Consider the following 15,977-nt stretch of genomic DNA (forward strand, 5'->3'; position numbering starts at 1 on the left):
TAATTCGTTCCGCAAGTCTCTTCTTCTTGCGAGTTTGTCGTCTTGCGATGCACGGTTTTCCATAGGAATGCATTGAAAATCAATTAATGCGTTCCTATGGAAAAAGCCTTCCCCCGACCTCTTCTGGCGGGCGGCATTTTAAAATCGCCCGGGACAGCGGAGGACTTCTCCGCTGTCCGGGGCGATTTAAAAGCCCTTGGGAAGGCAGGCAGGGGGGACAAAGGCTTTCCCGCCCGGCCGCCCGGCTTCGGGACATCGTTCCGATGCCGGGCGGCTGGGGGAGGCTTTCCTGCCCCACCGCCCGGCATCGGGACGATGCCCCGATGCCGGGCGGCTGGGGGAGGCGTTCCTGCCCCACCGCCCGGCATCGGGACGATGCCCCGATGCCGGGCGGCTGGGGGAGGCTTTCCTGCCCCACCGCCCGGCATCGGGACGATGCCCCGAAGCCGGGCGGGGGGGGAGGCTTTCCCGCCCGGCCGCCCGGCTTCGGGACATCGTTCCGATGCCGGGCGGCTGGGGGAGGCTTTCCTGCCCCACCGCCCGGCATCGGGACGATGCCCCGAAGCCGGGCGGCTGGGGGAGGCGTTCCTGCCCCACCGCCCGGCATCGGGACGATGCCCCGATGCCGGGCGGCTGGGGGAGGCGTTCCTGCCCCACCGCCCGGCATCGGGACGATGCCCCGAAGCCGGGCGGGGGGGGGGAGGCTTTCCCGCCCGGCCGCCCGGCTTCGGGACATCGTTCCGATGCCGGGCGGCTGGGGGAGGCTTTCCTGCCCCACCGCCCGGCATCGGGACGATGCCCCGAAGCCGGGCGGCTGGGGGAGGCGTTCCTGCCCCACCGCCCGGCATCGGGATGATGCCCCGAAGCCGGGCGGGGGGGGGAGGCTTTCCCGCCCGGCCGCCCGGCTTCGGGACATCGTTCCGATGCCGGGCGGCTGGGGGAGGCTTTCCTGCCCCACCGCCCGGCATCGGGACGATGCCCCGAAGCCGGGCGGCTGGGGGAGGCGTTCCTGCCCCACCGCCCGGCATCGGGATGATGCCCCGAAGCCGGGCGGGGGGGGGAGGCTTTCCCGCCCGGCCGCCCGGCTTCGGGACATCGTTCCGATGCCGGGCGGCTGGGGGAGGCGTTCCTGCCCCACCGCCCGGCATCGGGACGATGCCCCGAAGCCGGGCGGGGGGGGAGGCTTTCCCGCCCGGCCGCCCGGCTTCGGGACATCGTTCCGATGCCGGGCGGCTGGGGGAGGCGTTCCTGCCCCACCGCCCGGCATCGGGACGATGCCCGGAAGCCGGGCGGCTGGGGGAGGCGTTCCTGCCCCACCGCCCGGCATCGGGACGATGCCCCGATGCCGGGCGGCTGGGGGAGGCGTTCCTGCCCCACCGCCCGGCATCGGGATGATGCCCCGAAGCCGGGCGGGGGGGGGAGGCTTCAAATGCCGTCCGGGGGCTTTTAAATCGCCCCGGACAGTCCCGGGGCGATTTAAAAGCCCCCGGTTAGGCAGGCAGGGGGGGCAAAAGTCTTTGCCCCCCCTGCCTGCCTTCAAAAGCCGTCCGGGATAGCGGGAAGCGCTTCCCTGCTATCCCGGACCGCTTTTAAAATGCTGGCGGTGGGGAGCAAAGCCTTTCGCCCCCGCCGGCCTTCCTGGACCTCTTCTGAAGTCCGGAGGGGGGGGAAGGCTTTGCTCCCCACCGCCAGCATTTAAAAAAAGGTCCCCGAGATTTCCCTATGGGCTTTCGTCTTGCGATGCAAGCCCATAGGGAAAATCGTCTAGCGAAGCGTCGCAAAAACCGAAAAACCCTTTCGTCTTGCGGGTTTTTCGTCTTGCGAGGCATTCGTCTAGCGGGGCACCACTGTATTTCTATCATGTTTGAAGTTGTGCTTCAGATGCAGTGACAATAGAACTGGCTATTCATAAAGCGGCATAAGCCATTCCCCTTTTGCAGAGGTTTGTTAAACACAGGTGCCTGCTTTTTAGCATCTATCGTTATTGCATGTGCAGCAATATTATAAAAGGGCCACACAAGAATAAGCAGTAGCCAAGAATGCTAAACTTTAGTCTAAAAACTCTGTCTCTCCTCTTCAAATGGTACCTTCTTTGCTTTCTGAATCATTTTCTAGAGAAGTCTGTTTTAGAGTACTTGTCTCCTGATGTGATAACTCCCATTCTGTGTTGATAACCTGCAGAAAAGGAAAAATTAGTTACTGTACTACTCTCTATTTGGAATAAGCCCAAAGTAACCCCAAAACTGAAGTAGCTAAGACACTGGTTAATCTCAATGTTTATGCCGTCATGAAAATTATAGACACACGTATAAGACATCTAAAATTTCACACCCTCATTTTTTCAGTAAGAAAAATTATGAATCATCTACGGGACAAAAGTAAAGGATCCAAATAGTTCTGCCATAACTTGTCACTAGAATATTTTCACTCATTTACATAAAGTTACAGAATTAGATAAGACAACTGCCAATTCCGTAAATTCAACAACTCTACAAACATTATTTAAAATCAATGTAAACTTGATTACAAAGTGTTGTATTTTGTATAAACAGTAACTGATAGCAATCATTGTCACAAGACTGATAAAAAGTGATGCACTTTCAGATTTAACATTACATGGCAGGTCACATATTACTCAATCAGTCCGAAGCGGGAGATGCTGGATGCACATCTGGTCACCAGTGCAGAGTGGGAGAGCAAGGACTAAACTGCCACCAACCACTATGATCAACTGTAGGAAGTGCAATGTTGTGTTGGCATAAACTAGTGACATCATCTATTCTGCTGCTGAACAGAGGCAGCTCATGCAACACAGGGACAACACTGCATTGCCTTTGATCTGTGACTAGTCCCCACCCTCCCACTCTTGGTTGTGGTGGCCAGGAAGAGCATGGATCCATGGCCCTCTCAAGACAATAGACGGGACGTTTACTGTACATCCATGCATGGGCCAGAACAGATACTGAAACTTTGCTACTTGAGAAATACCAGAGACTTAAGAAGCAAAATTCAACTTGTTCTATACCCGAGGAGTAACGTGAGATGAAAAGAAGTCTTCCTCTTTTTCTTGTGGTGATAGAGGAGGGGCTCCACTGCCATCTATCCACAACTAGAACAAACACAGCATGTCATCTCATGATGTTCCCTCAACAATGTATGTTTTAGGCACAATCAACAGCATGTACAGACAGTTTCATAAAGGCATCACACGGGACTAGTCTTTGAAACGAAGGCAAACATACAGGAGTGCAAGACCTATTGGAAATGTTGCAACGGATACAGTTAATGTAAGCATTCAAAATCTGATGGCTCCTAAACTCCAGACAATTTACACTGGCATTCATATGCTCCAATGAAAATTCAGCAGTTCTCAAATTCTTTCAGCATCACCATTCCCTCTGACAGCAAATTTGGGTCGTCAGCTTGAAACTGACACAAGGCTACCCAAAAATAAGGTCACACAGATTCTAGACACTTGGGATTTCCCTGGGTATAGAGAAATGTACTTCTATAAATCAAAAGAAAACAATTCAAGAAATAACACAGTTCTATAGACTTCCAAGAGCCACAGAAAATCAATACTACAGTAGACCATTGTATTGCCCAGATAGGAAACTTCCAGGTTTCTATTCAAAGCCAAAGACAGGCATACCTCTTTGTATGCCTTGGTGGGATGGGAAAACATACTGCTGCTACCCAATCATAGCTAAGCTAAAATGCTCAATTTCTCTACTGTTTCCTATAGGTAGCTGTAGTCCTTTTCACATATTCATCATATGAAGGGAGCTCCATTCTGCAGAACAAAGTGTAGACTTCCATAAAGTCACACAGATGTGAAGATAAATATTACATTTAATGGCCTCATTTAAAATACAATAGAAGTAACTAAGGTCAGAAAAACAGAAAAAATATTTCAAACCTACCGGTATATAAGTTGTCATTAATTTTAAATATGATCAGTGCATCAGATTAACATAAGGGTGATTAGATCAGGACTATAAATACATTATAATTGCATAATAAATTCCCCATACCCATTGATATCCAGTCAGATTATTTTATTGTTTTTTTAAGCAAGTGCAAACACAAACAGCCAGGAACAGGGTTTTTATTGTAGTCTCTGTGGAACGCTCCCCAGGCCCCCCTCTTTAGCAGCCATGCTCCACACCTACCATATGTCTCCTTGAATAATGAGAATGTCTCTTCATTTCCTTGGGTGGAGGTGGGGGGGGGATTTGCAGGGTGTTTATGTCAGTTTGCAGGGCTTGCAGGGCTGGAACACAGCCTACTGTACAAAGTTCAGACTGACATTTATTGCCCACTTTTCTACGCAGCCTCCAAAAATTTGACCAAGAAGGAATGAGGGCCCTTGGACAGAAAAAGATTTCATACCTCTGCAGTAAAGATTAGGTACGTAGCTACTTTTTCAAGGGCTGCAAGACTTACAGTCAGTGTTAGAAACTCAGATCTATAAGCTAGATGCCAAACGGCTCCTTAAACCAGGTGACAGTCATTTCAGGGCCGGGTGGCTTCAAAGTCATATTTTTCCATACAAATTTTGGTTCCTGAAATTCATTCTGATTGTGTGTGAAAACAGTCCAGACCCAAGGATCCCCAGGAATGCAACTCCAGATGGTGGAGACACCATGTGCCATCCTGCCGCCTGGGCATCTTCACTTGGTCACAAGTGGCCAATAGCCAGATGCAATGCGCCTGGTGAATTTTGAACACTGCTTAGGGTGCAATTCAATGTTGCTTGAATTGACTTCCACCTGTGCAACAGAACTTCATCTTCCTCTCATTCTCATTCCAACCCTCCAGAGAAGATTTATTTTGACTTTTATAAAATATGTTTCACAGTTCATACGAAATCAGTGAACCTCTTGGTCACACTTTATGTTGGTGAACATATTAAACCTCCTCTGATTGCACAGGTAATGTATTAATTATACTGGTATTGTACCCCAACATAAACACTTCTGCAACTTTGGTGAAACTGTATGATGAACAAGATTGTAGTTGGTGCAGTAAGGCAACATGCCAAGTGATGACAGGCTGATAATTGGGGCCAAAAATATTTCATTTCAGTGAAAATATGGTAGTGGGATCCCCCCCCCCAATTTTCTGTAATAATCTGTTCAGGAATGCAAAGCACAATTTAAGTGATTAGTATTAATCAGGGCTTTTTTTCTAGAAAAAGAGGTGCCAGAACTATGCCTAAATGCTACAGAGGTGACAGAATGCACCAAAGAGATGAAGGAATCCATGATATTAATTGATACAGCATCTTCCATCTTTCCTCATTACTGCAACATTCTTAAAGAACTAAGCAAATGTCTGAACACTATGTGATTGGTTGCATATCAGCTTTATAAACATTAGATTTCCTGGAAATACAACAGTGGTCTAACAAGAAAGTAACAACAAGAATCAATGAATGAGGTAGAGTGCAGTTCACTTACATCAGTACCATACTTCCGTGTTGCCTGAGCTGCAAGCGACTTAATTTTTTCCCTGTAAAGTTGAGCAGCACGACTGCTATACTTAGCATTGGTGTCAGTTGTAGTGCAACCATGTTGGTGGAAAAATGCAGACTACAAAAAAAAGAGTACATTAAAGAAAGACAATGTGTGTATTTTTAAAAGCATTTGAGGGTGGGTTTATTACTTAAAGTTAAAGCAAATGTATTTTATGTTTGGGTTATGCTATGTTAGGGTGGGTGAACATTATCAAGAATCCTTGCATGTATGCAATGAGATGAAAGTTGTAGCATTTATCTATAGCATTTACATATTTTCCATCTGAGCGTAAATTCAAATATCAAATATTCAAACATCAAATCAAATTTTATTGGTCAACCAAATACTGGTTAGCCAAAAAAGAAAAGAAAAGAAATAAGATTTTAGCAAGAAAACAAAGTTAATGAGAACAACATGCTAAAATACAAGTAATAAAACATATATAATACATACATGTTTGGGGTAAATATTAGGAGCATGAGAAAATCAAGTAGCCATAAGAAAGACTACATGCACTCAAGCATTATTTTAAAAAGTGCACACAGGCAATCTAAATTCTATAACCTGTATAAATTGTGCAAAATTACAGTTTCTGATTCTGCAGTTGATTCTGCTGCTGATGTTTTGCATAACGTATTCTGGTTTTTCTAGAACACGGAAGCCCTAACCCCATACCAATGAGAAAACAACCCCAGATTTCAGCAGGCATTGTTCAGACATTTTCAAGCATATGTTTGCATCCATAAGGAATAGAAACCTGGAATAGAAGACAGGATTCTTAGAAGCAGAATTTTGTGTTCAGTACAGTATTGCTTGCTGTTCTGGGAACACTTTGTGGTTAAATAAATGGGGTAGAATTACATACATAAATCAGGGGTGACTAATCTGTGGTTCTCCAGATGCTGCTGAATCACTGACTGGGACTGGTGGGAATTTAGCCCAGTAACATCTGAAAGGCTACAGGTTAACCACTCAGGTTTAAATTAAAAAGTGCAGCTTTTGCACCCACAAAAATAACACACACACACACAGAGAGAGAGAGAGAGAGAGAGAGAGAGAGAGAGAGAGAGAGAGCGCGCGCTAGCTTGCTTCTGCAAAATATGAATGATATGAAACCGTTCAGGGAGTAAAATCTCAACTTCACAAATAAACTTACAGCATTAGCATTTCCTCCAACTTGCATACATCTCAGCTGAAACCATGACCAGTTAGAATCTAATTCTGTAGACCTACCAAAATTTAAAAAAGAAAAAAATTGAGAACTTTTCTAACCATTATTTCCCAACAAAATCTTGAAGCAAAACTTTTTTTGTTGCTGTTAAATAAATCATGACACTGTGTAATATGCTGTATTTACCTATTTTTTAGACCTGCTAAGGAACAGATGATTGTTATTATGTGCTCACATATAAAACCACAGAATACAAAGAGGGTGCACTTTCTTATTCCCATGGCTGTATATGCTTCGGAGGATATTCAGATGAATTGCTTTTTTAAAAAAATTGAGTATTTAAAGCCAAAATACAAAATTGCCAATTATGTGGCACAGTCATCTAAAAAGGGAAACTTCCATTTATACTTCTTGGCATTCTAGCTCCTGTAAACAGAACCAACCAATCTTTAGGAAAACTGTTCTAATATTCAGTATTCAAAGTATGAAGCTCAACCACCAACATGACACAGGGGATTGGTTGGTAAAGTAAATAAAGATTGTGATATTCAGTATCAGATATATATGACTCATAAATGTTAAGTTCTAAAATGTAAACACAAGGGACGCGGGTTGCGCTGTGGGTTAAAGCCTCAGCGCCTAGGGCTTGCCGATCGAAAGGTCGGCGGTTCGAATCCCCGCGGCGGGGTGCGCTCCCGTTGTTCGGTCCCAGCGCCTGCCAACCTAGCAGTTCGAAAGCACCCTCGGGTGCAAGTAGATAAATAGGGACCGCTTTCTAGCGGGAAGGTAAACGGCGTTTCTGTGTGCAGCTCTGGCTCGCCAGAGCAGCGATGTCACGCTGGCCACGTGACCCGGAAGTGTCTCCGGACAGCGCTGGCCCCTGGCCTCTTGAGTGAGATGGACGCACAACCCCAGAGTCTGGCAAGACTGGCCCGTATGGGCAGGGGTACCTTTACCTTTACCTTAAACTGTAAACACATGATTGCAGTTTTCTAATGCACAACCCTCAGACGGCAACATTCACAGTAAAGCTGAAGGCAATCAAATCTTTGTTTATATTTAAAACCACTGCAATTTAATAAAAATATAAACGTTTCATCTCAATGGTAAAATGGAAAAATCAAATAATTTCAACAGAAGTATGTTTATATAATTTAGACACCACTGTTTCAGACTATCCAAGAAACCATTTAAAACAGTTAACACAGTACCACCATAAAATTGTAGAGTCGGAAGAGCCCCCCAAGGCTCATCTAGTCCGATCCCAGCAAGTGGTGCCCCATCCTCTTTGAAACTATAGTGGACTCTGCTTAGCTTTGCAACTGTTCTAGCAGTTTCATTGTTGCACCACTAAAGGTAAAGGTAAAAGCAGTAAGAAAACAAGTCAGCACACCAAAAGCCAGGTTAAACTGTATCCAGAATTTCAGGTCTGATCCAAAAGGATATTAACCACTCCTTGGGAACCACACCAAAGAAATTCTCCTGTATCTACTATTGATGCCAAAGTAGCATTCTGAGGGTGGGATTCAATGCTCTCCCTCTGTCAACAGAAGGCCCTCCAGAGTAGATTTATGGTGGCGCTAGAGGCAGCAGCGTAGGGAAGGCATTGCTGAAAATCTGAAAATTGCCTCCCTCCCCTGTTTTGATGACAGGTGCCTTCTGTCAGCAGAAGGGCCGTGTTGGATACCATGCACAACACGAACAATCCTTTTACTTACAAATATGGGAGAAAGTCAGACAAATGGGAGAAAGTCAGACAAATGCAGTAACACGGAAAAAGCATCCTCAATCCAAAAACAGCATGCAAATTCCTTACCGAATGAAAGTCAAGTGAACCCCAAGTGATCGATGAGTCCCTGAGCAGTCAATACACAGGAAAACACCATATGTTATGCTCGCCCAGCTTGGGTTTTTCGCTCCACAGTCGAAGCATATCTAGAAAACAATACAAAAAGTGTATAGCATATAGTGACAAGTAAGCATCTGAACCACAGTGTGAGACCTGCAGAATAAATAGCTCTAAATTACTCCAGCAAATGAGCTGAAGTAAGGCAAAAAGTTGGTTGCCTTGATGTAACTTCTAGTGTACCTGCAGTCTTTGAAATTAACTGGGCAGCAGGCACATTTTGGACCTATCAGCCACTTTGACCAAGTGAAGGTTCCTGGGTGCCAGGGTGGGGCCTGACATCTCTACCACCTGGAGGTGCATGCCTGGGGATCCTTGGATCTTGCCTGTTTTCACACACTAATACTCCATCCTGTAGAATTCTATCAGTTATAGTTTAGCTGCACAATCTGAATAAATTTCAGGAACCAAAATACTTCTTCTGTTCAGCCTGAGCGGGAGCAGTGAACAACATTATAGTTGTTGCCTTCAATTACCCCACCCCACCGCCCAGCTCACAGTTGTGAAGAATATTCTCATGTTATGAATGGTCTGTGTCACCATTAAGAAAAATAGGTAGGGATAGGCCAATATATATGAGGACTGTCCTTGAATCAAGTGACTTGTCTTCAGGTTCTCAATGCTCTTAACCTAGCTCAAGGTTTCCATCTTAATTAGCCAGATGATGGATACACAGGTAGTGCTGTGGTCTAAACTACTGAGCCTCTTGGGCTTGCTGACCATAAGGTTGGCAGTTCGAATCTGTCTGACAGGGTGAGCTCCTGTTGTTTTGTCCCAGCTCCTGCCAGTCTAGCAGTTTGAAAGCATACCAGTGCATGTAGATAAATATGTACTACTGCAGCAGGACATTAAAGTGTTTCCATGCGCTCTGGCACTTATCATGGTGCTCCATGAGCTGGAAACAGTTTAGTCATCTTCGCCACATGACCCAGAAAGCTGCCTGCAGACGAACGCTGGCTCCCTCGTCCTGAAAGCGGAGTTGAGCGCCGCACCCCATAGTCGAATTGGACTTGACTTAAACCGTCTAGGGATCCTTTACCTTTACCTACCTTATCTAATAATCAATCACAGTCAGTCTATCATTTGAAAAATGAGACTTTAGAGCCGTCTTGCCCAAAAATGGCAATTAGACATTCCGTTTTGACAACTGTAATCTTGGTTTAAGGAGCCACTTGGCACCTAGTTTATATATCTATATATCTGAGTTTCTAACACTGTACCTGCAGGTGGAAGACCGTCACCTAGCTGCTTCAGACTATATGGTCTATCTATTAGGTCACCTATCAGAACACTGTACAAAAGAAGCCCAACATGTCTAGGGCTGCAATTCTATGCACACTTAACTGGGAGTTAAGCATCTAGAACACAGTAGGCATTCTCCAAATTACTATACGTAGAATTGATATCCACTCTGATTTATACAAACAAAAAACATTCACTAGGATAACTGTCACCATCTAACACCTCCTAACATGTGCACATGAACAGACCCATTAACAAACATTAATATGCTCCAGAAAAATATACAACCTAGTTTTTAAACTGTAAGACTTCAGAGCACCTACTAAGGTACCAGAAGAACATGTTACTTTTATCCATTTGGCAGCCTCTGAATTCAAGATCCTCCTTGTTATGATCATGTCCACACACAGCTACCTCAGAACCACTTGACTGAAGTAACAGTGGCCTTATAATCCAACATTTGAACTTTGTGAACCTGAAGATCATATCTACATATCACTAAAGAGCTATAACAGAGCAGTAATTATTTTCAGTCAGCCCACTTGCCAGCAACCAATTTGCCTGAGCCTGTTTGCCCTGCAGCAATTCTATTTCATCATCTTATAAGATGATTTCATCATCCACGTAGCTTAATCTGTTATAACTCAGAACAACTTCAGAATTACTGCTTGAAATGAACATGCTGTTTTACACATACTTCCACAAACCATCAGAACACAAGATAAAGTAACTTGACTTTGGGCACCGTAACCGATCATTATAAAATTATACAGTCATGTCAGAGTCTGCAGGAACGAGCAAACAAAATTACATGAAGAAAATACGCAGAAATAACTGCCTGTTGGAAAAGCCCACATTACAGTGCTCCTCCTATTCTGAAAGGTCGCTGACTCACTCTTCACCAAGAAGAAAATGGAAAAGACAAAATCAACTACAGCCCTAGTTCTTAAGCCACCTCATCAGTTTTCACTCCCTTCCATGCTGTGCTTTAAAGGAATATTGCCAACAGTGACAAGGCAGACAGAACCTTGACCATGAATTCCAGCAAAGAAAAAGGAGTGAGGAGTTCTGGGCAGGAAGCAGATGCACTTCACCCTCCAAAAGGCAAGGGATGAATCACAACGTCAGCTCCACAATACATGGATGGATATAAATCAGGAAGGACACATCTACCTACACAGCTGTCCCTACGTTTCCCAGTTTCCCTATACTTGATCAAAGTAAATCTTTCTTTTTTTAAAATAATATTTATTAAAAATTTTGTTTAAACAGTAAGAGAACATACAAAATAATATATGATTTTTCAATATCCACATTTCATTCACCTCATTGGACTTCCTCGCAACTCTCGTTCCTGCGTTCCAAAATCTCAAACTTTATCCAGCAATTTATTACCTCGTTTCAATTCTTATAATATAATTTTCCAATATTATATCCCTAATTTTAGATAATTTAGATCCCGACTTTTAAAAACTTAATTTTAACATAGTATTTATCCAAAATTTATCTTTTCTTTTGATTACATTTATCTTCATATTCCTTTTAACTAACTTATTGGTGCCGTATTGTTGCTAATCTTACATCTTTCTTAACATTCATACAATTTACAGTGTTTTTGTAAATAGTCCTTAAATTTCTTTCAATCCTCCTCCACGACTTCTTCTCCCAGGTCTTGGATTCTGCCAGTCATTTCCATTGATCAAAGTAAATCAATGTGCCCTTTTTTCTTCTGCGTTTGGCCTTGGGCAGCAGGGGAAAAAAAAAGCTGAAAGCAACTCACCCAAAATCTGTCTGCAAACAAATGCAGCAAAACCCTTAAAGATTTCAGCCCCTTCCTCAAGTCCCTAGAAATGAAGTCCTTTGCAAGAGAGAGTCCTGAGTTCCAATCCCCACATCATCCATGAAGCTCACTGGGTGATCTGATCTTGGGCCAAGTCTCCCCCTCTCTTAGCCTGACCGACCTCACAGGGTTGTTGTGACGATGAAATGGGGGGGGGAGCGGGAGGAGGAGGTCCATGTGCCCCACTTCTGAGCTCTTTGGAAGATCAAGGCCATAAATAAACAAATGCAAAAAAAATAAACGAATCTGGCCACGTCTACGCGAAAGCAAGCCCCGCCTAATCGGACGGCGCTTGCTCCCTACGTACCTCGGGGTCTTAGGATCGCAAAGCGCCTGGGGGATAATGCGACTTCGGGGAGGGAGATCGGAAAGCGGGGGGCCACAGAAGTGGCGAAACCACGACGAGGATCACGATCTCCGTGGGATCTGGTTCTCCTGGCGCGCGCCGTGCTTTTGCCCGGCCTCTCCGCGCTGCGAAGCGGCGGCTCCAGGCAAAAGTAAACAACCACCAGACGGGAATCACGAAGCTCCCGGAGGCGCGACGTGTCAGCGGAGAGAAGAAGCCCTCGCCCCGCTCGCCTACCTTGTTGGTGGGGACGGCGCGGAGCCTCCGGAATACGGCGCCGATGTCCTGCTTGCTGGGCTCGCACATCCTTCCTCGAGGCGACGGAGACGACGACGACGACCAAGCCGCCTCAAGAAGCGCCGCCTCAAGCGCCACGGAGGGAGGAGGGAGGCCAACCCGCGCCCGCCAACGGGGCGGGGCCTCCACGCGGCGCCGCGGCGCGCGCAGGCCCACGTCGCGCCACGCACGCGCCGCGGAGGGAGGAGCGTCGCGGGGAAGGGCTGATTTGTGGGGCGCGGATTGGGAAGGCCGGGGAGCGGGGCGGGGCTTGGCTTCCTTCGCGCCAGCCGGTAGGGCGCTTTGGAGTTGCCTAGGCGACCGGGAGGGCCGGGTTCCTTTCCCCTCGAGCCGAGGCTCAGGGCGGTGGGGCGCGGAGAGGGTTAATGCGAGGAGGAGGGGGGGGGAAAGGATGTAAAGGAGACACGCGAATAAAGGCGACACGGATATACGTGTGAACGCTCAACAAGTGAACGGAAATGGACCAATGCCCGTTTCCTTTTCTCACATTTCATTGATGGTCCTCAGAGGAGATGGGAAAAGTTTATACTCAATACAAAGTATCTTTTTTGAAATAGTTTCCTGAGCCAAGAAAATAAAGATGCTCTTTTTTGAGTGGAAAAAGAACTGGTTGAAGGTTTGCCTCAAGGTACAGTGGTGCCTCGCAAGACGAAATTAATTCGTTCCACAAGTCTTTTCGTCTTGCAAGTTTTTCGTCTTGCGAAGCACGGTTTCCCATAGGAATGCATTAAAAATCAATCAATGCGTTCCTATGGAAACCGCCTTCAGACCAGGTCCGGGGACAGTCTGTCCCCCGACCTCTTCTGAAGGCTGGCGGGGGGCGAAAGTCTTTGCTTCCCCCCCGCCTGCCTTCCCGGGACAGCGGAGACTTTTCCGCTGTCCCGGGGGCTTTTAAAATCGCTGTCCCAGGGCGATTTAAAAGCCCCCGGGAAGGCAGGCAGGGGGACAAAGACTTTTGCCGCCCACCCGCCTTCAGAAGAGGTCCAGGACCTCTTCTGAAGGCTGGCGGGGGGCAAAAGTCTTTGCTCCCCCCCCCCGCCGCCTGCCTTCAAAAGCCGTCCGGGATAGCGGGAAGCGCTTCCCTGCTATCCCGGACCGCTTTTAAAATGCTGGCGGTGGGGAGCAAAGCCTTTTGCCCCCGCCGGCCTTCCTGGACCTCTTCTGAAGGCCGGAGGGGGGGAAAGGCTTTGCTCCCCGCCAGCATTTAAAAGAGGTCCCCGGAGATTTCCCTATGGGCTTTCGTCTTGCGATGCAAGCCCATAGGGAAAATCGTCTAGCGAAGCGTCGCAAAAACCGAAAAACCCTTTCGTCTTGCGGGTTTTTCGTCTTGCGAGGCATTCGTCTTGCGGGGCACCACTGTACCTAAAACATTCAAGATTTCAGCCCCTTCCTCAAGTCCTCAGAAATTAAGAGGAAGGGAGTTGCTGGAGGGCTTGTTATGTTGTTTACCTACATGGAAAACAAGCGCAGGCTTGGGAGGAAGGGGGAAGAACCCTGACGGGTTTCATGTAGGGCTTCGTTTCTCCTTGCCAATTAGACAAGAAGCAGGATAACCTGCAACTAAAAAGTATAACCTGCAACTAAAAACTAAAACCTAAAAAACTAAAACTAAAAACTAAAAAGTATAACCTGCAACTAAAAAGAAGCTGGCTGGGCACAGGGCCAAACTCTGTGGAGGCCCCTAGGCAGCCGAAATCTCAGGGGGCCCCTCACAAATTAACAATGTATTTTGGATTTTGAAGCTCAATTGCAATTTTCTGTCTAGATCAGTATTATTTTGACCCATAGTTGCAGGGCTCCGTTTGAAAAGCTGCTCCCTATTTGGTAATCCGGCACTGGCTGGGCAAGGGATGGAGACCTGCCTGGTCTACCCACCAAAAAAGTCTCTCTACAGTACCTGAAAATTTTAAAAGTCAACTTTGTTTTCCCCCCTCATTTAATGAATGGGCCATCAATTCTTTAAAACTATTGGGCATAAAGTATTGGCTCACTTAAGAAGCACTTGGAAATAGGTTCTTTTTAAGGTAAAGGTACCCCTGCCCGTACGGGCCAGTCTTGACAGACTCTAGGGTTGTGCGCTCATCTCACTCTAGAGGCCAGGGGCCAGCGCTGTCCGCAGACACTTCCGGGTCACGTGGCCAGAGTGACAAGCTGCATCTGGCGAGCCAGCGCAGCACACGGAACGCCGTTTACCTTCCCGCTAGTAAGCGGTCCCTATTTATCTACTTGCACCCAGGGGTGCTTCCGAACTGCTAGGTTGGCAGGCGCTGGGACCGAACGACGGGAGTGCACCCCGCCGCGGGGATTCGAACCGCCGACCATGCGATCGGCAAACCCTAGGCTCTGAGGTTTTACCCACAGCGCCACCCGTGTCCCCTTAGGTTCTTTTTAGGCGCTATCAAATCCACTTTCGGGGTTGGGCCAGTAAAAAATTATTCAGCTCCACAACATATTATGCTTGTTGTATCTGCTGCTGTTGGAGTCAACCTTTGGAGTCCACATGCTGATGATCAGCGTGTCTGTATCAAAGTGCAATGCGATTGCAACACTAGCTCCACAGAGACTCTAAACAGCAGCTGATTGAGGTAGCATTGAGATACTTCTGGCATGCTGTGCTATTTCCTGCTGTGTCTTGAGCATCAGGGGGAGTTACAAAGCCGCTACCCTCCCTCTTGATAGTTAATTGGGTAGATAGGATGAGGACACAACATTTCGAGTCCTAAGTGTGGTTTGTAAGTGCACTGTGAATGTTAAATAAAAGCCAGAATTGTATGGTTGGAAGGGACCCTGAGGGTCATCTAGTCCAACCGCCTGCAATACAGGAATCTCAACATCCATGATAGATGGCCACCCCACCCCTGCTTAAAAACATCCATGAAAGGAGAGCCCACCACCTTCCAAGGGAGTCTGTTCCACTGTCAAAGAGCTCTTACCGTCAGGAAGTTTTCAGATGTTTAGTCTGAACCTCTGTTCTTGTAACTTGAAGCCATTGGTTTGGGTCTATTTAGCATGGGTCAGTTTAAACATGGGAAGAGTCGACCTGAGTTAAGTGGTTAGCACAGGGATGGTGCCTTCCAGATACTGGGCTCCTATCAGCCCCATCCAGCATGGCTAAAGGTTAGGGATGATGGGCATTGGAGTCCAACATCATCTGGAGAGCATCACTTAAGCTATTCCTGCAGCACATTGGAGAACAAAGTCTGCATCTCTAAAGCAGTTTTGCAATTGCTTAAGGAGTTCACGTTTTGAAAAATAAAGTGCTGGGTTAACATATGCATAGAAATGGACTTGCCTGGTTTTGTTTCATTTTGAAAAGAGGCAGAATCCACCTGAAGCACCTGGGAAATAACAAAACTGACAGCCACACTAGTATCTGATTTGCTGGTTTATATGGTTGTAAAGGAGAACAGCAGGATATTGTGGTCCCACTGTTAAGGTAGGCTCCCTGATTGGTGACTGGGACAGGGCCTTCTCTGTAATAGCGCCTTGACATATTTTCACCCCTGTCCAAAAACAAACCTTTTAGGGGAACTGATTTGTTGTTGTTCAGCATTCCTTTATTCAGCATTTGCTTTATCTCAATATATTCATGCCTGAACATAAATACATTTTGTTCTACGCTTGCCTAGTGTAATGGGTCTGCACATTGCCTACTC

General features: G+C 46.6%; 1 protein-coding gene across 8 annotated transcripts in view; it reads right to left on the reverse strand.

The window, feature by feature from the left end:
- Positions 1-12,413, reverse strand: part of ARFGAP3 (ARF GTPase activating protein 3) — a 34,634-nt gene extending 22,221 nt beyond the window's left edge. For 6 of the 8 annotated variants that reach the window (XM_081911778.1, XM_081911775.1, XM_081911779.1 and 3 more), the window contains exons 1-6: positions 12,262-12,413; positions 8,507-8,625; positions 6,676-6,748; positions 5,463-5,594; positions 3,026-3,109; positions 2,088-2,175 (exon numbers count right to left, since the gene is read on the reverse strand). In XM_081911778.1, coding sequence (XP_081767904.1) covers positions 2,088-2,175; positions 3,026-3,109; positions 5,463-5,594; positions 6,676-6,748; positions 8,507-8,625; positions 12,262-12,330 — 565 coding nt within the window. In that variant the 5' untranslated portion in view covers positions 12,331-12,413. The remainder of the gene's footprint in view (positions 1-2,087; positions 2,176-3,025; positions 3,110-5,462; positions 5,595-6,675; positions 6,749-8,506; positions 8,626-12,261) is intronic. The other 2 variants (XM_081911781.1, XM_081911780.1) reach the window with 1 other exon arrangement.
- Between the last annotated feature and the right edge of the window lie 3,564 nt (positions 12,414-15,977).

Source organism: Podarcis melisellensis (assembly GCF_964234715.1).
Source record: "Podarcis melisellensis genome assembly, chromosome: 5".
NCBI lineage: Eukaryota > Metazoa > Chordata > Lepidosauria > Squamata > Lacertidae > Podarcis > Podarcis melisellensis.